Below are 21,177 nucleotides of genomic sequence, written 5' to 3' on the forward strand. Positions count from 1 at the left end.
CTAAACAAAGCCCGCTTTGGGCCCATCCTGATGAGTTGGGTGTTTCAGCATGCTACTAGAGCAAAATACATGACACTTCAAACCAAAATGTTGCTTGTGCAAACAGCTGCAACCCCTTCCCCCTCTTATCAATCTGGCTCCTCACTCAGAATTTGTTCAGGGCTGGTGGGGTCCAGGTTCAGGCTAAAACTGTCATTCCTTGCCCCTTTTCCCACGTCTGAATTGTGACTGGCTGTTTCTCTGGGGTGGAAAAACCGTGCAGTCCCTGTATAAATTGACAACCAAACTAAACAAAGCTGAACTGGCTGGTTTTCTAAACATGACTTCTGGGGAGATGAAAGATGCTTTTGAGGTATCCTAGAGTGATGCTTTTAAATTTTAATTCAATGTAGGAACAATTATGTAACTTCATCTGTTGATATCAATAAAGATCATCGCTGGATTGGTCTTTCAGAGTGGCTTGAATTAAAAAGCTTTGTTTCCCTTGGGAATTGTGGGGCACAGCTCATTGGGGTTATTCTTGGGCCGTTGAGCAAAATTTTTAAAGCGCTGTTATGTATGTCTTAAATTGATGCTATTAAAGAGTGGCTTTTCACATGTGGGTTAGCTTCAGTTGCAAAATCAGACAAGCAAATTAAACACTTGAGAAATTGTATGCTAAATCTACCATAGAAGTAAGTCCCATCTATGATTTGGAAGGACAAGTCTCAAAAAGTAAGAATTGCCTGCTGAAAAATTAGATGTGATTTATATTGGTGCAGTCAATTTTTAATCTGGATCTGAGATTAAAACAAATTCAGGCCTGATTTCTAACAGTTTACAGGATCTAATTAAGAGATCTCTCTGAATTCAAGTTGGATATTGTTCAAAAATCTGCATTGCAAATTGCACCCAATGAGAATTGTTTCTCCCAAAATTTAAAAGTTTACAAGATGGATTGAGACTGCACCCAAAAATTTAAAAGTGGAAACTAAAAAGGCCAAAATTACAAAAACGGTTTAATTAAAACAAGCCTTGTGCTGCAAGGGATATTTTTGGGCACAAGTGTTGGTTGAAAAATGCCCCTGGTACATAGTATAAGATTGCAATGAAGAAAAGTTTATTGCAATGCTGTCCTTATTTCTATTTACTTTCATCCCACCCTTATTACGTTTATAAATAAGGTTGACTAGCTCAAAAATCAGCCAACGAGCCTTTGGCATCTGCCATCCTCAGCATCTTCCCGCTGGTATCCTGCCATAAGTTGCATGGGGAGGGGGGAATTTTGGGAAGGGGGGAGAGATGAGCTGATAAGACCCCCAGGGATAAATCAGGCGCGTGGGGGCAGAATGCGAAACTTGCCCCAGAGGCAGCCCCCCCCCATCCCCCATGTGGCCTGCGCGCCCGGAGAGGCCAGCATCCCCACGACCGTCCTAGGGCCCTGGGTCTTGTGCAGGAGCCACGCGGGCAAAGCCAGCCTGGGGAAAGACAGTGAGCCTTTCTCGGGGCGGGTCGGGGAGCCAGCAGAGGGCGCGAGATGAACGCCGCGTTTCCTCCCGCGGGGCCGGGCCAAGTTTGAAAAAGTTCCCCCGCCGGCGCCGTACGGGCTCCAGTGGTTGCAGCAGCAGCAGCAGCGGCGATGGCGGCCGGGCAGATCCAACAGGTGAGCGCGCAGGAGGAGCCGCGCCCGCGCAGGTGCGCCTTTGCAAAGCGGCCTCCAGGCCCGGGGGCTGCTACCCCACCCACACCCCCAAAGCCGCTAGGGCACCGGCGGAGTGAGGAGAGGTCCTGCCCAGCTGGGGTTTGGCCAAGCCAGGCGCCAGTTGGGGATTCCGACGCTCACCCGCGCGTTTTGTGTGGCTTGGTTGGGGCTTTGGGGTTGGGGAGTCCGTGCTTCTGGATTGGGTTGTTTGGGGGCGGAGAGGGTGCCAGGATCTCCCGAGTACTGGGATCCTCAGGGGATGCCCTTGGCTTTGCAGCGGAGGGGGGTGTCTTTCATCTGCCTTCCTTTTCTTTGCAAAGGAACGCCCCCAAAAAAAAAAGAAAAAGAAAGGATGGGGTGTAGATGAATGGGTTGTTTCTGCTGCTCGCTTCCCTATCTTGGCTCTGTCGGGGTTGGGTCTCCCTTGGAGCAGATATGTGTGTTTGTGCCTTGTGTTAGGTGAATCCCACTCATTGACTTTGCTTGTTGGAAAGCCCCCAGCCCATCGCCAGCCCCCCCCCCTCTCTGCCCTGGCTTAACCTTAAGTTGGAGCTGCTGCGTTTCCTCCGAAATCCAGTCTGTTTCCTTGCTGGGCGAGACTTTCCTGCCCGCGCCACGGTTTGTGCAATTTCCAGGAGTTATTTGTTTAGAGAGGGGAAACTTTCCCAGATTTCCGGCTGGGGTGTTTCTGCTGTGGAATATCACACTGCCACACGTGTAGCCCCCCCACACACACACACACCTTCGCCCCTTTCTGCTTTGAAATGCGAAAGAGTGAAGCATCACAACACAACTCAGCCCTTGTGGGTCTTCGAGGCCAGCCAGAACATGCCAGTTTCCAAGCCTCTGCATTTTGATCACGCGACCACGGAGAAAAAGGTTTCTTCAGACCAAAATGCTTTGATGACTTCTTTCAGGACTCTTTGACTTCTGAGTGTTATGCCGAGATTTCTCCTTCAAGATCTAAAAGGGAATTTTTGGGGAGAGGAGCAAGTAAATCGTGGCTCAAAGTTGCCTTTGCCATCTTCCAGCCCTTCCTATAAAGCCACTACTAAATTAGCATTCTTGGAGCGTTTATCTTAAGGATACTTTAATTTCAGTTTGAATGGAATGAAATATTATTTTTCCTTTGCTCTGTCTCCTTGTTTAAAGCAAGGGTTGGGCAGGGGGTTGGTGGAAAATAAAATTGCTAAATAATAAAGTAAGTTTGCACACCCATCAGAATCCAAGAAAATTGAAAAAATTCACACTTCTTTCTGCCAAATTAATCCGAAGACAGTCAAGTTTCTTGCAATAGCTCAGAAGTCGAAGGATATAATCTTATTATTAATGGTTTTAGATTTAATCTTTTTTTCTGCATTTTGAGTTTTTGTTTCGGTTTGTATTTTTGCACTTTAAGATTTGTGTTTGTGTTTTGATCTGTGTTTCTGCCTGTTACATTTTGTGTTTGTTTTTCGAGTCGTATTTCTGCCTCTTAAATTTTATATTTGTGTGTCAATTCATGTTTCTGCCTTTTAAGTTTTGGGTTTGTTTTGATTCCTGTTCCTGCCATATTTAAATTGTCACCCCTATCGTGAAAAGTGACTGTAGGTGGCATACAACGATTCAATAAAGTTTTAAGTTGTTTATTTGTGTTTTGATTTCTTTCCCTGCCTTTTGCCTTTTGTTATCTGTCTTTATGTTTGCGCAACTGGCAGAAGGTCCCAGATCCAGCAGGGATCCAGCAGAAACTGGAATCCGAAAAGGAATCGGTCCGCCGGGCCATCCAGAAAGAGCTGAAAATCAAGGAAGGGGCTGAGAATTTGCGGAAGGTGACCAAAGACAAGAAGAATTTGGCCCACGTGGAGACGGCCCTGAAGTTGTCCAGCCAGAAGTTGGAGCAGTTGCATTGCCAGCTCCAAGCGCTCCAAGCACGGATTGTCACCGGGGAGCGAGATGGCGGCCAAGCAGGTGGGATGTGGAAGTGCACATGGCCAGGGAATTCTGGGAGTTGAAGTCCATGCCTCCTAAATCAGGGGTCGCCAACCTTTTGGACCTCAGGGACCACCAAACTCATAACTTTAAACCCTGCGTACTATTAATATGAATTTTGACTGATGGTGGCTTGCTGATGTTAGTGGGAAAGTCGGTCCCATATTCCAGAGCTGCCGTAGTCACAGGACTGGCCCTTTGGTCATCCCGGAGCAGCTGCTCCTCCACCTGGGTGCACCGGCCTGCCATGGACTGGAGCAGCTGCTCCGGGATGACCAAAGGGCCAGTCCTGTGACTCTGGCACCCCGGGGTGGATTTCCCTCCCCGCCGTTGGTCTTACCTTCCAGTTCCAGCTCACGTGGCTCTACTCAAGGTAAGGTTTGCGCTTGGCTGAAGGGTGGGGGCCAGCGGGTGGGTGGGCCATGTGGGCGGCGCAGCCTTGTGTTCCCGTGCAGCCTGGATTAATTGCTTTGGGGGGGGACATTTCTCTGCGGACCATTAAAATTTTCTCACGGACCACCAGTGGTCTCCGGCCCACCGGTTGGCGACCCCTGTCCTAAATCAACAGGGGGATTCTGAGAGTTGTAATTCACCCATCTTAAAGCCATTCCCCTGGGGAATTCTAGGAGTCTTAAAGAATGCTGATTGAGGGGGATTCTGGGAGTTCTAGTCCATACCTCTTAAGGCATGCAAGTTCAGAATTCTCTAAGTGGTCTCCCATCCGGGTCCTGCCCCTGCCACACTGCTGCTTAGTTGCCTCCTGTCAGATTGGCTTTTGTGTCCTCCCCAGGTGCAAACGGATCGCCCGATCTCAAGCTTTGGGGGAAAGACCCCAACCACATTTCAAAAAGGCTGGAGGCTTTGAAGAAACAGCTTCACATCGAGCTGAAAGTGAAGCAGGGAGCTGAGAACATGATCCAGGTCTATTCCAGCACAGCAAAGGTGAGTGGCGTAACCCTTTGTCCGTCAAAGTGCCAAGTCACCCCTCTTCCCAGAATTCTGGGAGTTGAAGTCCACGTAGCTTAAATTTGTCAAGATTAAGAAACATTGACTGGTGGTCAAGAATTAGTAGTAGTACCGCTTTATAAAGCCTTAGTAAGGCCACACTTAAAATACCGCATCCAGTTTTGGTCACCATATTATACAAAAGATGTTGAGACTCCGGAAAGAGCGCAGAGAAGCAACAAGGATGATTAGGAGAACAGAGGCTAAAACATACGAAGAATGGTTGCAGGGGTTGGGTAGGTCTAATTTAATGAAAAGAAGGACTAGGGGTGATATGATAGCAATGTTTGAATATCTGAGGGGGCGGTCAAGCCCCCCTAAGGCTGGACAAGAAACAATGGATAGAAACTCATCAAGGAGAGAAGCAACCTGGAACTAAGGAGAAATTTCATAACGGTGAGAACAATTAATCAGTGGATGCTCCAACACTGGAGGTTTTTAAGAAAACGTTAGACAGCCATTTGTCTGAAACGGTGTAGAAAGGGGTTGGACTAGAAGACCTTCAAGGTCCCATCCAACTCTCTTATTCTGTAAAGTTCCAGTCACAGAGTATACAGCACTAATTTGGCGCTGGCCATTTGTTGTCTAGATTCTTGTGTAATTCATGAGTAACGCATCAGCTTAAGTGGAATTTCAAGTATGATCCTGATTTTTCACACCTTGCACGCTTGATGTTCCTCACCTCGGATTCTCTTTTCCTTCTCCAGGAGCGGAAACTGCTGGTAGCTGCTCAGCAAACTTTGCAGGACAGCAAGACGAAAATTGAGCTGATCCGTATGGAGATGCTGAAGCTCTCTCGGGCCACAGGTGCTCCAGGTAAGCCCCCTCAACCCGACAGATGGGCCGCAGGGCATGCAAACAGCAGGTACTGGTTGGATACCCCAACAACACTGCTTTTCCAAATGGAAATCAGGCAACGGATGATGATAAACCATCCCCGTAGTTGTAAAGTGAACCACTACGGACACGATTTTGCCAAGAACCGGAAGGAAATACCGGAAGGAAAAGCAAAACCGTCGCGAAACAAGGTCGTGTGATCGCGGGACGCTGCAGATGATCATAATTGCAGCCCCCATTGCCAAGTGCCCGAAATTTGGTCATGTGACCGTAGGAAGTAGCACCCCTTGTAGATCCTTTGTAACTTCAAATGGTCATTAAGCAACGAGAATCGTCAATCAAGGACTACTTGTGCTACTGACGGGGTTCCTTGCGTGGAAGTTACAGAGTTTTGTAATCTTCCTCCAGTTCTGTTCTCCAGCTGTTTTCTCTCTCCGCTCCTGCCCTTGCAGATAGAAATCAGACTGCTGGTCCCGAGAACCTGCTTTAGACATTTGTACTCAATATGGACTAGCCACTTGCTTTGTTTTCCTTTCTCTGCTACCCCAAAAACAAACACCACCCCTGTGTCCTGTGCATGAAAAGCATCAGGGAGCCCCTTTCAGGCAGAGGGGTTGTGTTCCTGTTTCCAGTTGTAGAAGGTCGCTCCGTCTGTCGGCTGTTGCGAGTTCCTCTCGGTTATCCCCTTCCGCCTCTGCAGGAGTAGCAGTCCCCGTCTCGCTTCTGGAGCTGCGTCTCGAAGAACTGCGGCATCGCCTGCGGATTGAAGCGGCCGTGGCCGAGGGAGCCAAAAACGTGGTGAAGATCCTCGGCGGACGGCGGGTGCAAGACCGGAAGATGCTGGCAGAGGTGAGAGGAGCTTTGCGCCTGCAGCGAATGGATTCTGACAACCAGAGTCGGTGAGACTGCATGTTTCTAGTCCCTGTGGAGGGTGGAGCCTGCAATTCAAGGGGGCTTCCTCCGCTGGATACGTTGGACGATCCAGGATCCCCCAGTGAAGATGGCCACTAGATTTGCAGCACCTTAGTGGGACCTGAGGTTTCTCAGGAAAGAACAACGGAATGAAAAACTGCTGGTGACCTTCTACCACTGCACCATAGAGAGTATCTTAAGTTACTGCAACCTGTGTATGGTTTGCAAATTGCACAGGGGCAGATAGGAAAGCACTCCAAGTGGGTTACCATCATTGCCCAGAGGATCATGGGTTGCCTTCTCCACTCTTTGGAAGAGCTTTATAGCTCCCGCTGCCTCAAGAAAGTTCAAAACATTCTCAAAGATCCGTCTCATCCTGGGCACCCTTTTTTTTTTTGAACTATTACCATCTGGCAGACGGTACAGGATAATAAAACAAGGACAGATAGGCTGAAAAACAGCTTCTGTACCAGGGTTTCTATCCTTTTGAATTCTACTGTATAGAGCAGTGTTGGTGCAGTTTTGGGGGTTTTCACTTCAATGTGTGGTGTGTGTGAAGGATGTGTGTTTGTGTTTATTTGCACGGTCATGACGTGCCCTGAAGATGGTGTTTGATTTCATTGTACGAGGTGCAATGACCAAGTAAACTAACTAACTAACTAACTCTGGAAACTGCTGGATTAAAAAAAAAAAAATCTGCTAATTCTCCCACTTGAATTATCCGTGCTGAATTTTGCACATTAAAATTCCCTTAACGACTGCGGCAAGGAAGGTCGTAAAACAGGGCAAAGCTCACTCAAACCAATGTCTCGCTTAGCAACAGAAATTTTGGGGCTCCGTTGTGGTCGTAAGTAATTCAAACTTCCTTTTTTTCCCCCCCCTCCGGCTCCTCTCTCTCTTTTACGCTGTGCTGTAGGCTCAAGCTTGCCTGCAGGAATCCTCCCAAAAAATCGATCTGTTTCGGCTGGCTCTCGAGCACCTTCTGAGCCAACTTTCTCCAGATCACCCAAAACGGGGGCTGATCAAGCAAGAGATAAGGGACACCTTCTCCCTCGGGGCCCAAGAGCCGCCCCCGACTTCGATCAGGCCCACGGCTCTCACAGGTATCTTTCAAGCCGCTTCTTCTCCAAACTCCCTGAAGGCAGGACGAGAGGCCGTGGGGTGGGAGCTCCTCAGAGCTGGGAGATCCAACCTGGAACAAAAATGAGCCAGTGGAATGGCTTTTAAGAAGAGATTGGACACCCCTTTGTCCAGGATAGGGTAAGGATGCCTGCCTAAGCAGCGGGCTGGACTAGAAGACCTCCAAGGTCCCTTCCAACTCTGTCATTGTGTTATGCTGTTAATTTTATTTCAATATTTGTGTGTATCTTTCAATTTGATGTATTCAAACCTTGATATGTGTGTGTGTGTGCGCGCACACACACACACACACACACGAAGTAGGGTGCAATTATCAGACGGAGGAAGGAAATAACTTTGAATGAGAGGAAATGCCAATCCAGAGTTTTGTGTATGGAAAAAAAAAACCTCCAGCCAGAAAGAAGTCTTAACTCTCATTTGACTTACAAAACTCTGGATATTTTAAAAAGGAATAAATATGTTCGCTTTCTAAGGACATCCCGACTTTCCAACAGCTATAAAGATTCAAATGCATTTATTTTTTTTTCAAATTTGCCTGCACTAATCAAAGTCCACAGCATCAGACCTGTTCAATATGATTTTCTGTTTGAGCTTGTCTGCATGCAAAGGAAAAGACAAGAAAAATTGGGCATTCATAGATTACTGGAAGCAAAGAACACCATACAGATTTAATTATTATTTAATTTCCTTTCTTTTCCTTTTTCGTCCATTTACTTCCTTTCCTTTCCTCTTTCTCCTTCCTTTTCTCCCCTTCCCCTTCCTTTTTTCCCTCCCTTCCAATACCCCTTCCCATTTTTCCCTTACCTGCCTTTTCCCCTTTTCTTTTATCAAATTTCTACACTGCTCCTCACCTACAGTGACTCTGGCCAGCAGTATTACATGAAAGTTTCTCGATTTTAGACTTAACAGCATTTTTTTTTTACAAAATCAAGGAATGTTCTTATGTGATAAGGAAAATGTTGTGGCATTTTTAGACAGATTGACTATGTTTAGTATAATAACACAGTTATCTCACTCATTCTTAGACGTGTGTGTGTGTGTTTATGTGTAAACACTAAAGTTAAATGTCAACAAAGCTGCGGACAGGTTTGCCAATTTCCACTAAAACTTCAAAGTACACCAAATAAACAGAAGCCTGTTTTCTGAATATTGTAACTGGATCAGATTAATCAAAGACCCAACATCTCTGTTCAATCCCAGAGAGATAAAATCCAGTTTCTTTTAGATCTACTGGCTAATTCATCTGGATTTTCCATTCTGAATTATTCTGGTAAACGATTTGGACAATCCCAGCAATTTTCTCATCCAGCTATATATTTTGAACATTTTTTTTTCTTACAATCCCCCTGAGCTGTAATTTTCCTGCACTTGTTAAAATTGCTCTTGGGTCTTTGAGTAATTAACATAAGTTAATGCACAGGGAATCATTTTGATGGATTTTAAGATTCTTCCCTCTGGCACATCTGCAGTGGCGTCATGGAAAGTTAAGTCCGAGAAGAACTCAAACTGTGTCACTGGAGGTTCTCAAAAATGGAATGGATGGCCCTTTTGACCAGGATGGTATAAGATCTCCTGCCTTGAGCAAGGGTTGGACTAGAAGACCTCCAAGGTCCCATTCCAACCCTTTATGCTTCTATGTTCTACGAACTTGAATTGTATCTCTTTGGCTACAGGGGTTCCACACGTTGTGGCTCTTCTCTTTGGCTTGCAGGAAGCCTTCAAGTACGTTTGGTGGGCTGTGAAGGCCTCTTGGAGAAGATCTCGGGCCGTTCCCGCGTGGTCACTTCCTTGCCGGTTTCCATGAGCCCTGGGGACGTCAAGCTCTTGAGTAGGACATGGGTTGGGGTCAACCTGCCCGGGCAGAGGTCTGCAGGAAAGCTCCTTCACCAGGAAGAACTCAGTAGTGAGTGTTGAAGGAAGAAATCACAGCTGAGAGAGCCACATTGGGTCTATTACCCAAATAAAAGTGATCGGAATATTATTATTTTTCCATTTTTTGTTACAACAAAAATATCACTGTGGTTCCATGGTGTCTTTACATTTTGATACAAATATGACAATAGTCCTCTTGTTTAATATAGTTGACAATCTTTTAAAATTTGATATTAAATAAGACATACATTTTGTTAAATTATCCATCTTGATTATTTAATATTACAATATTGAAGTGATCAGGAACCATTCTAAGATGGGGACGTGGGTAATAAAGAGACGCCCTACAGTCTGTTATTCTAATTTTATTTTAAAAACAGCACTGGATGCTTTTAGGTTCCTGAATGAACTCAACATACAGGTGGTCCTCGACTTACAATTGCAGTTGAGCCCAAGACTTCTGTTGCTAAGCAAGAGTTAAGTCAGTCTTGTCCCATTTTAGGACCTTCCTTGCCACAGTCGTTAAAACTGAATCACTTGCGGTTGCGAAGTTAGTAACAGTGTAACGTTAAGTGTATCTGGCTTTTCATCGACTTGGTTTGTCAGAAGGTCACAATAGGGGATCATTTGACCTTGGGACGCCGCAACTGTCATAAGTACATGCCAGTTGCCAAGCCTCTGAATTTCGATCACGTGACCACGGGGATGCTGCAACAGTTGGGTAGAAACTGGTCCTAAGTGCCATTGTAACTTCAAAACCGTCCTTAAATGAATGCCACTGGTCTGTAAGTGAGGACCGCCTGTACTGTTAGGGGGGCTTGCCACAGGCTCTTCCCAAGGAAACATGGGGCCCCCTAAAGATCTGATGTCACCCCTGGTTCTTCCTTCTTTCCTTCCTTCGGCAGGAGAAGTCCTGGCAGTTCTCAAAGTCGACAACAAGGTTGTGGGTCAGACCAACTGGGGGCCGGTTAGCAGGCAAGCTTGGAACCAGAGTTTTACCGTCGAATTGGAGAGGGTAAGCCTGCAGGATTTCAATTAGCTTTAGAACAAACACGCAGCGTATATACAAGCAGTCGGTCCTTGAGGTTTAGAAAATTTAGGGAAGAAAAAAAATGCATTTTTTAATTGGACAAGTGTGATTAGACCCACAAGGAATTTGTTTCCGGTGCTTAAGCTCTCAATATACATACAGCAATAGTGATAAGCAACAGCCATAGGAAAGTAAAGAGGTAGGCGAGATGAATAGAATGGGATGGGATGGAATGGGATGGAATGGAATGGAATAGAATAGAATAGAATAGAATAGAATAGAATAGAATAGAATAGAATAGAATAGAATTCTTTATTGGCCAAGTGTGGTTGGACACACAAGGAATTTGTCTTGGTGCAAACGCTCTCAGTATGTATGAATAATTGACACCAAAATTTCTGTTGATAAGCAAGAGAGTTGCTTAAGTCACACGTGGTTAAGGTATGGAGGGATTTGTCCCTGAAGGGGGAGAGGATGGCTCAACATCACCCTGCAGTCCTGAAGGTTAAGGCTGGACTAGAAACCCACATCCCCAGCCAACCCCCCAAACCGCTAACCCCCTGGCACCATTACCGCAACCGGCAGATCAGATGCCGTGCTGAGGATCAGAAAATTGGAGGAAGGGGATCCTTTGTGAGCTGCTTTTCCTGATCTCTCTTCGCTTGGCCCTGCAGTCTCGGGAGCTGGAGATCTCGGTCTATTGGCACGACTGGCGCCAACTCTGCGGGGTGGCATTTCTGCGCCTGGATGGCTTCCTGGACAACGCCAGCCACCCCATGGTGGTTTCCCTCGAACCCCGAGGGACACTCTTCCTAGAGGTAAAGGGAGCGTTGGGGGCTCCCCTCTTACGGCTTTACAACCCTTCGGTCCAGAGTTACAACTGACTTAGAACCAGTCCTCACACTTATGCCCAACGCAGCATCTCCAAGATCACGTTATCAAAAATTCGGGCGTTTGGCAACTGCCATAAAAATGTACAATGGTTGTAGCAGCCTGGGGGTCATGTGATTTCCCCCTTTGTGACCTTCCCAGCTGGCTTCCGACAAAATCACGGAGGGAAACTCGATTCACTTAACGGCCATGGGATTCACATAACAACCGCGCTGATTTGCTCAATCATGGTGGCAAAACAATTGTAAAATGAAGCCTGATTCATTTCACAACTGCCTTGCTTTGCAACGTAGAATAGAATAGAATTAGAATTAGAATTAGAATTAGAATTAGAATTAGAATTAGAATAGAATAGAATAGAATAGAATAGAATAGAATAGAATAGAAAATAGGATGGGATGGGATGGAATGGGATGGAATGGAATGGAATAGAATAGAATAGAATAGAATAGAATAGAATAGAATAGAATAGAATAGAAAATAGGATGGAATGGAATGGAATGGAATAGAATGGAATAGAATAGAATAGAATAGAATAGAATAGAATAGAATAGAATAGAATAGATCTACTGTTGATACTGTGTTGTCTAGTATTGCAAGAGGTGGTCATACGGGAGGGTTTTCCCTAAAGTCTACCACCACTTCTACGGCTTTCAGTGTGTTCAGTTCCAGATTGTTCCGGTCACACCATGAAGCAAGTTGTAGAACCTCCTGTCTGTATGCGGAAGTTGAAGTCCACAAAGTTACCAAAGTTGGACCTCCCTAATTCACAGCCACTGCTCTTCCTTCCTCCATAGGTGACCTTCAGCCAGCCGGTTGTTGAGACCCACAGCAAGCTGCAACGCCAGAAGTGCATTTTCCCCAAACAGAAAGGTAAGAGATGCTTCTCAAAGGGTTTAGGGGTGAAGAGCAGAGATGCCAATATTTTTCCCCTCATGAAGAACTTCCATTGCATCGTCCGATGACCATCCTGGACAGCCGAACAGCTCTTAGATCCTAGAACCTAGACTCAAGGGGCTGGAAGGGACCTTGGAGGTCTTCTAGTCCAACCCTTCTCAGGGCAGGAGACCTTCTGCTCCTTCATTGTCCATCAGAACTCAGGTTGAGTTTTGAGGAGAAATGCTGGACATCCAGAATCGAAGGGTGGCTAGGAGGGTGGCCGGCCACCAAGAAAGCCCACCCAGACCACCGGTTGAGCATCGCTGGCTTTGGTGTCCTTCCCCGCAGGGAAAGAGTTTCTCCGAGCTTCTCAGATGAACGTCAGCATTGCCACCTGGGGACGTTTGATGATGAACCTTCTGCCCCCTTGCAGTTCCTTGAGTGCTTCGAGCCCCCCTTTCCGAGGGTCTCTGCATCCAGATGTTGGTTCTGCAGCTGTTGCAGAGGTCAGCCCGGGGCCCTTGGGGTCCAGGTGAGCCAAAGCTGGAATCCAGTTCGTTCACAGCTACTCCTTGACTTACGACCCAGAATTTCCATGGCTAAACAAGGCGGTTGTTAATCTCAATCTCAACCCAATGTTACGACTATTTTTGTCAGGGTTGTTCAGCAAATCACAGCGGTTGTTAAGTGAACCATGCCACCGTTAAACAAACTCCGCTTCCCTTGTTGAATCTGCTTGTCAGAAGGCAGGTGGACGACCCCCATGATCACAACGCAACTGTCATAAGTACATGCCAGTTGCCAAGAGTTGCCGCAATTTTGATCATGGGATTTTGGAGGGTTGCAAGTCTGAAGACAGGTTGTAAACTTTGAACGGTCGCTAAAACTAATGGTTGTAAGTTGAGGATTGCCTGTGTTAGGCAGACAAAGCGTGGAGAGAAAAGGAGAGTTTAAAAATATTTTTTAAAAACCCAAAATCTCTCTTCCAAATTCAGCACTTCCCCTCCGGGAAATCAGCCGCCCCCTAAGCCCCCCCGCCTTTTCCTGCCTCTTTCCTGCAAGGAAACCGTTGCATCTCCAACAGATCCGGCGGTAAGTCCACTTCGGTTTGGTTCGTCCTTTGGTCCCGATGAGTTTTTGGTTCTGTTCGGGAAGCTGTAGATTCCGAGTACCTAAAGGCATAATTGGTTTCTTTGTTTTTATTATTATTTTATTATTTTTATAAATAACTCAAGGTGGAGGAACATACCTAATAAACCTTCCTCCTCCTATTTTCCCCGCAACAACAACCTTGTGAGGTGGGTTGGGCTGCGTGAGAGGGGGACTGGCCCAAAGTCACCCAGACGGCTTTCATGGCTAAGGTGGGACTAGAACTCCCCATCTTTTGGTGACTGGTCCAAAGTTTGTTGATCACCCAGTGGTCTCCTCTCCTCCTCCTGTTTTTAGGAACAGAAGACTCACCTCCTCCATGAAAAAACAGGCAACTTGCAACAGACCAGCATCAGGTACGAACCAAAACACGAGAGGCATTAACCAGGTTTTCGGCAGGTGCTTTAAACATCCTTTGCTGCAGCTGGTACCCTCCTGCTGGGTGGGAGCGTCCTCCTGCTGTCTGGGTAAAGATGATTGTAGTAGAGGTAGAGGTCCTGTAGGGGGCGCGAGCAGCACACTGCCATATCTCAAAGCCTACATGGCTTCAAATACCTACATGATCTCACTCAGAAGAACAATGTCCCTGGCTGGTACATGATCTCACCTGGCTAACATCACCACTCCCTTACTTGTATATTCTTAAGGATTGGCAGTCAGAATTCACCAATAAAAATGCTGTTGCTGCTTTTCCTTTTTCTGCTTGTAAAAACTATAAAAGCAATAAACGCTGCTCAGGCAGTCAGACATCTTGGCACCCCTGCAAATGACTGGTCTTTCACTCCAACAGATTATGGGTACAGGTAGTCCTCAGCTACAAATGAGCCCAACATTTCTATTGCTTGAGTGAGAGACTGTTTGTTAAGTCAGTTTCGCCCCATTCAACGATCTTTCTCACCACCCTTGTTAAGTAAACCACTGCAGTTCTTAAATTCACAACAGGATTGTGGACTGAATCTGGCTTGTTCAGAAGGTCACAAAAGGGATCATTGGACCCCGGGACACTGCAACCGTCATAAGTACATGCCAGTTGCCACGTGTCCGAGTTTTGATCACGCGTCCATGGTGTTTGGCAACGGTGTGAAAAAAATGATCATATCACTTTTTTTCCAGTACTGTTGTAACTTTGAACGGACATTAAGCAAGCAGTTGTAAGTCGAGAACTGCCTGTAGCAAAATATAGCATGTCAGGCAGGAGAAATTTTTGATCTGAACCGGCTTTCTAGATGCTTTAAATATTTCTTTTTTTGTCTTCCCAGGAGAACTCCTCTGCGGCTTGAAGACTTCTGTTGTATGGCGGTGCTTGGTAGGGGCCATTTTGGAAAGGTAGAGTAAACCTAGAGTAGGGTCACAAATAGGGAATCACATGACCCTGAGATGCTGCAACCAACGTAAACATGCACCCAAATTTTGATCACGGGGCATACCAGGGGTCTCCAACCTTTTGGACCTCAGGGACCAACAAACTCATAATTTTAAATCCTGCGGACCAGAGACCCTGGGAAAAATCCCCAATTATGTCCGCAGGAAAATTCCCCACACCGTTTTCCTGCCGATCGATCGTTCTTTATTTGGGATTGCAGGATACCATCTCCAGTTCTGTTCTCAGGGGGGAGAGAGAGAGAGAGAGATTTTTGGCTTCATGCAAGGAAAGCAGCAGAAGTCTTTCTTTCTCTCCCCCAAACTCCACCAGAAATGAGTCTTTGCTGGCGCAGCCTCTTGGAGCAGGGTTAATGACTTGGTCATTTGAGCGTTTGTGGGGCAGGCGTAAATGTGTTGGGGCAAACTGGTTTTTATTTTGGTCTGTTACCAAAAGGATTTGGATCCTTATTTTTAGGTCTTGCTCGCCCGTCACAAAGCCACCCAGAAGCTCTTTGCCATCAAAGCCCTGAAGAAGCAGGAGATAATTAGCCGGGATGACCTGGACAGGTGAACATTGCTTGGTTTGTAAGATTTGCATTTGGTTTTTCCTCCGGGGTGGGGTGGGGTGGGGCTGAATGTTTCTTGGCAGCCAGGCCAGGTGAGAAGAAAAGACGACAGGTGCAAAATCTGTGGGGCTGATGGTGGACTCGAATTCGGGTCTCTCTAGGGTTCATCATGGTAGCCTTTGGCCGGGTGAGAGCTGGCCAGTTTGTTTGCCTAGAATGGTATTTCTCAGCTTCAGCAACAAAAGTATTGAAAACCATTAGCCAGTGAAAGTAGCTGGAAAATTCAACTCCCCAAGAAAGATTCATTGACTAAGTAAAAAAAAACTCAAAAAGTTAATTATAGGCATGATTCTTTTTCAGGATGGAACTGATATTGAAGGTCTGTGATCCCAGTTGTTGGTGTTTCCTTTTTCTTTCTTCTTTTAAAAAAAAGATGATTTGTTTTTCATTTGGTGAATTTATAAGCTGCCCATCTCAGTTGTGAGACTCTGAGCAGTGTGCAAAGTTATAAACACAGAATAATGCAAAAATAAAAATAAAAAACAGCCTGAAAACAAATAAATCATTTAAAAAAATAAAAAAATAAAAGCCATTTTAGGAAAGGTGCTAGTCTTTGTGAAAGTGAAGGGGAAATTATAAATAAAATATAAAATATAACAAGATATCTTTATTGTCTTTTGTTGTTTCCTCAACATTTTCATCTCTGGCAGCTTGTATTGTGAGAAACGTATTTTTGAAGTCATCAACTCTTCTGGTCATCCTTTCCTGGTCAACATGTTTGCCTGTTTCCAGACTTCGAGTCACGTATGTTTTCTGATGGATTACGCTCCTGGTGGGGATCTCATGATGCACATTAGCTTCAACAATTTCTCTGAAGATACCGCTCGGTGAGTGGATGAGAACAGAATAACAGAGTTGGAAAGGAACTTGGAGGTCATCTAGTCCAACTGCCTGTTCAAGCAGGAGAGCCTATACCAGCACTCTTGTTAACTTCAAACATTCGCTAGGTGCCTGGTCCTAAACTGAGGACTAATTGTGTACCCTTAATTATGCTGTGTGTTTGATCCTCTTCCTTTCCCTGTTCAATCCTGTCAAAGGTTCTGCTCTGCCTGTGTTGTCTTAGGACTTCAGTTCTTACATGAAAAGACCATCATTTACAGGTAAGAAATCTGAAAACGCAAGAATAGAATTGCTGGTTTTTGTGGCTAAGGTGGGACTAGAACTCACTATCTCCTGATGATTGGCCCAAAGTCACCTAGTGTCAGCTGCCACCTTACTCTTGCTTGTACTTTACTACCATGCAGTGACAGACTGCCATGAACTCTGGGCAGAGGTGAGAGGAAATGCTTGGGGGAAAACCTGAAAGTAATTTCTGTATCTCCCTGAGATGCTGCTTCAAGGTCACTCGGCTGGGAGATGAGGACGGCTGCACATCAACCTACAGGGGGGGGGGGGGGGGGGGGGGGGGGGGGGGGGGGGGGGGGGGGGTTTGGGGGGGGGGAGGGGGGGGTTTTTTTTTTTTTTTTTTTTTTAAGGGGGGGGTTTTTTTTTTGGGGGGGTGGGGGGGGTTATTTTTTTTAAACTCACTATCTTCTAGACCAGCACCTCAATCATTACACCAAATTGTCTCTCTGTTCCCTTAATAACAGACTTCCCTTTCTCCCTTTCACCTCCGTTTTTCCTGCTGCTGCTTCTTCTCCAGAGATCTGAAAATGGATAACTTGCTTCTAGATTCTGAAGGATTTGTGAAGATCGGGGACTTTGGGCTTTGCAAAGAAGGTGAGAAAAGAGAAATCTGCCTGACAGGGAGAGGGTGGAATAGCTGTGAGTATTTGCAATCCAGTATCAGGTTTGCTCACCTCTTTTATCCCACTTCCCAGGTGTAGGTTTCGGAGACCGGACTAGCACTTTCTGCGGCACCCCAGAATTCCTGGCTCCAGAAATTTTGACAGATCCATCCTACACCCGGGCAGTGGACTGGTGGGGGCTCGGCGTGCTTATTTTTGAGATGCTCGTGGGGGAGGTGAGCTGACAATGATTAGGTCTTCTTAAGCATCAAGAGGAACGGAGCTAACTTAACTGTAATTCAATTAATTATTTCAAACAAATCAAGCAGTTCTTCTCGGTTGAATTCCTCTTAGGCAAGAGCTGGTGACTTTGGCCCAGCCTACCTCACAGGGCTGTTGTGTGGAGGGGAGGCTGTTTAGACCCCTCCCTTGGGAAAAAAAAGGTAGGTGAGAAACCCCAGAATTGAAACAGTTCCACATTCTTTTCCTTTCAAGTCTCCGTTCCACGGTGACAACGAAGAGGAGATGTTTGACAGCATCATCAGCGAGGAAATCCGTTTCCCGCGCTTCCTCTCCGAGCTCAGCACTTCGCTGTTGCATAAGGTAGCCTTGTGGATTCGTGGTAGGGTCCCACAGCAAAGTTTTGGTCTGGATTGGAACCCAATCCTGTTTATTTTTCTCCTTCTTCTTCTCCTTTTATCATCAGCTTCTCCAAAAGTGTCCCGAGCGACGCCTTGGAGCAGGAGCGAATGACGCCGAGGAGGTTAAAATTCATCCTTTTTTCAAGGTATGAAGGCCCACCCGCCTCGACCCCCTTTTCTTGTGTTTCCAATCTCTTGGATCTACACTTAAAGCTGAGCCCCAAAAGGAGTCAGAAGTGAGCTGAAGAAATGCAGGACAAGAGATTAAAAAAAGAAAGAAAAAGACCTCCATGCTTGGTCTCTCGTTCTTCAAATGGCCTTTGCAAGCCCTCTTTCTACCTTCCTGCTTTCCATAACTTTCATCGTTTTGCCTTTATTTTTAAATCGCCTCTCCTTTCGATGGACTGTCCAATCTCACCTGCGTTTATCTTTTCTTTTCTCTCAACCCCTTTCCTGTCCTTTGATATGTTTATATATTAAATAAAATATATGGATGTAGGGAGGCTTTTAAGAACCTTGGTGGCGCAGTGGTTAGAGTGCAATATGGCAGCTTAACTGTGCCCACTGCCAACAGTTCGATCCTGACCGGCTTAAGGTGGACTCAGCCTTCCTTCCTTACGAGGTGAGTAAAATGAGGACCTAGATTGTTGGGGGCAAGAGGCTGATTCTGTAAACTGCTTAGAGAGGTCTGTAAAGCACTATGGTATATAAGTCAAAGTGCTATTGCTGTTGCTATCTCTCAATCATCCATATCTATCTATCTGTCTGTCTGTCTGTTTATCTATCTATCTATCTATCTATCTATCTATCTATCTATCTATCTATCTATCTATCTCATCATCTATCTATCTATCTATCTATCTATCTATCTATCTATCATCTATCTACATTTGAGCTGTGGCAGTGCAGTGATTAGAATGCAGTATTGCAGGCTAACTCTGCCGACTTCCAGCAGCTCGACCCAGACCGGCTCAAGGTGGACTCAGCCTTCCTTCCTTACGAGGTGGGTAAAATGAGGACCCAGATTGTTGGGGGCAAGAGGCTGACTCCGTAAACCGCTTAGAGAGGGCTGTAAAAGCGCTATAAAGCGGTATAGAATGCCAATTGCCAACCACCCAAATTCTGATTATATGACTGTGGGGATGCTGCATTCCTGATAAGTTCAAGAACTGGTCATAAGTCACTTTTTTTTCAATACCATCGTAACTTCGAACAGTCGCTAATGGTTGTAAGACTGCCCGCCTTGTACTTTTGTGCAGCCAGATCCTACGGTGATTAAGACTCGTGAAGTTAAGCCATTTGAGTGTTTGGGCCGTTTTTGAATTCTGTTTCTCTCTCTCTTCTCCCACTCCCCCAGGAGATGAATTGGGCTGCTCTGTTTGCACGGAAGCTCAAACCACCTTTGGTTCCCATCCTCCAAAGCGCCACTGACGTCAGCAACTTTGACAAGGAGTTTACATCTCAAAAGCCCGTCCTCACACCTCCCGATGAGGCCATCCCTCTCTCGGTGGAGGAACAAGCCCGGTTCAAGGATTTTGACTTCCTTTCCAAACGCCTTCTGGGTGTCTGAGTTTGGGCCTGATCCCTGCCCTGCTGCTAAAGATCCTCCCCTCCCCTGCCCCTCAATTGCTGCTCGAGACAACCTTTAACAGATCATGGCTTGGGGAAACTGACATTTCCTAGCATTATTTTTGTACGTTTTCCCAGGCAAAAGTTTTAATCCTCTTGACTCTGGCCCCAGGGACCATCTAAGAACTCCCATCGGTTTCCCCGCTAAATTTTGAAAGGTTGGGGACGGGGCCAGTTTACAGAGAGAGATTGTATATGCTGGATAGTTGTGAGTCTTGAAAAGGAATTGTGACTTTATTTACAGCCTTCTGGAAGGCTGATACAGCTGTGCGTGCAAAAGTCAAGTCCTGCAGTTTGGGGTTTGCTCTCAAAATCCATCAAGTCCCCCAAAAGCTTGGCTGTAGCATCCGGTGGGTTTAACAAACCAACTCTCCATTCAAGGAGAGGTGGTTTGGTCTCCTCCATCAAGACAAGACGGAGCATCCAAAAAGCAGGATGAGAATCACAGTTGTGTATTTTGTGAACCTTGTCTCTCCTCCAATCCCTCACAGATGATTTATAGTGGGTCCAGAACCCTCCAAGACAAACCTAACACCATTTTTAGACGTATCTGACTGAAACCCAACACTCCGGATCGTTTTTCCTCTGCATTTTATGACAAAATGTGTTGACTCCGACCAGATGAAGGCTCTCCAAAAACGTCCTTTCCTTTTTAGAGATGTAGGGTGTAGCTTGCACTTAAAGAGGTCTTCCTCAAGCTTGGCCACTTTTAAGACTTGTGTATCACAACTCCCAGAATTCCCCCCAGGCTTCTTTGGGGATTCTGGGAGTTGAAGTCCACCAAGTGGCCAAGTTTGGAGACCTTTGATTAGGATGAAGAATTGGAGCCACGTGGCTCTCTTGGCCTTGCCTGCAAATCCCAGCCCTGGATAAGGGAAGTCTGCTTCCCCCATCCCCCCGTTGGGTCCCACCACTGGAAACTCTGCACATCTGGATCAGCTGCCTACCCACATCGGACCTCCGGGAGATGGAATGACCGGCGGGCAGCACACAGGCTCTGATCGGTGGGGAATTCGAACTCTATCCTCCGCAGACGACTGCGAGAGATTTCCAGCGTTGGCTGCAAACAAAGCCCGTCTCTGTTCTTCCCCGCGGCTTTGGAAACAAAGCGAGCCCTCTTCCTTGTTCCAGGACTCGGCCCAGGGCGCACAATGACCCTCTTTCAAGGGGTTCACTCCGCCAGGCCTCATCTGCCTCGGTTTCCCCGTCTGCTTCGCCTCCAGAGATGTCACTTTGGGGGGGGGCAAGAGAGTGAATTTATGCAAATTGTATTGTTTCCTCTCGGCACCAGGCATGGGGTGCAAATTCCCTCCCGTTTGGAGGGAGGGGTGGAAGAGAGGAAACTCGATGCAAAATGTGCCTTGCCTTTCGGTCCTGCCCTGCGATGGAATTAATTTAAAATTAAAACTCGTTTCAGTATGAAAGAAGGGCATGCTTTCTGAGATGGGGAAATCCTGCTAGCGCGGCTGAGCATTTGCAAGAGGCAGGAAAGTTTCATTTATTTCGTTTTTTCCCCCAGTTGCAAAGCTATCTCCAGGCCTGCTGTGGATGATAGGAACCGTAGTACAAGATACCCGGGAGGCCCGTGTTGAGTTTGGTAACGGCAGAAACGATTTCCGTAGTATTCCAACTTTCAGCCACGATTCAAACCAGGATTTCTGTCGCTAAGCAAAGCGGTGGCCACGCCCGCCCTGATGAGCCTCTTGGCCACGAATCACTGCAAGTCGTTAAGTGACTCTCGCGATTGTTAAGCGACTCCCGTTGACTTCGCTTGTTGGAAGCTGGTTGGGAAGGGGATCACGAGACCCTTGGGCACTGCAACCGT

General features: G+C 46.4%; 1 protein-coding gene across 1 annotated transcript; it reads left to right on the forward strand.

The window, feature by feature from the left end:
- The first annotated feature begins 1,514 nt into the window (after positions 1 to 1,514).
- On the forward strand, positions 1,515 to 20,773 carry PKN3 (protein kinase N3). The gene is made up of 22 exons (XM_026685870.2): positions 1,515 to 1,642; positions 3,379 to 3,631; positions 4,443 to 4,594; positions 5,365 to 5,473; positions 6,195 to 6,343; positions 7,323 to 7,509; positions 9,258 to 9,449; positions 10,324 to 10,433; positions 11,123 to 11,266; positions 12,137 to 12,212; positions 12,567 to 12,750; positions 13,214 to 13,310; positions 13,665 to 13,723; positions 14,627 to 14,693; positions 15,205 to 15,296; positions 16,006 to 16,182; positions 16,393 to 16,455; positions 16,998 to 17,074; positions 17,176 to 17,318; positions 17,578 to 17,685; positions 17,789 to 17,869; positions 19,081 to 20,773. Exons 1-22 carry the CDS (start codon positions 1,619 to 1,621, stop codon positions 19,291 to 19,293), a joined length of 2,757 nt encoding a protein of 918 aa, XP_026541655.2. The 5' UTR covers positions 1,515 to 1,618; the 3' UTR covers positions 19,294 to 20,773.
- Positions 20,774 to 21,177: the final 404 nt, after the last annotated feature.

This window comes from Notechis scutatus, chromosome 15 (genome assembly GCF_049901735.1).
Source record: "Notechis scutatus isolate UNSWTSFEM ecotype Mainland chromosome 15, rNotScu1.2, whole genome shotgun sequence".
Taxonomy (NCBI): domain Eukaryota; kingdom Metazoa; phylum Chordata; class Lepidosauria; order Squamata; family Elapidae; genus Notechis; species Notechis scutatus.

Excerpts from the sequence above, each read along its gene's own strand:
- PKN3 (XM_026685870.2), top strand. The coding sequence starts at position 1,619 with ATGGCGGCCGGGCAGATCCAACAG. Across the intron at positions 11,267-12,136 it reads GAGGGACACTCTTCCTAGAG|GTGACCTTCAGCCAGCCGGT; the intron begins GTAAAGGGAGCG and ends CTTCCTCCATAG. Across the intron at positions 17,319-17,577 it reads TTGAGATGCTCGTGGGGGAG|TCTCCGTTCCACGGTGACAA; the intron begins GTGAGCTGACAA and ends TTTCCTTTCAAG.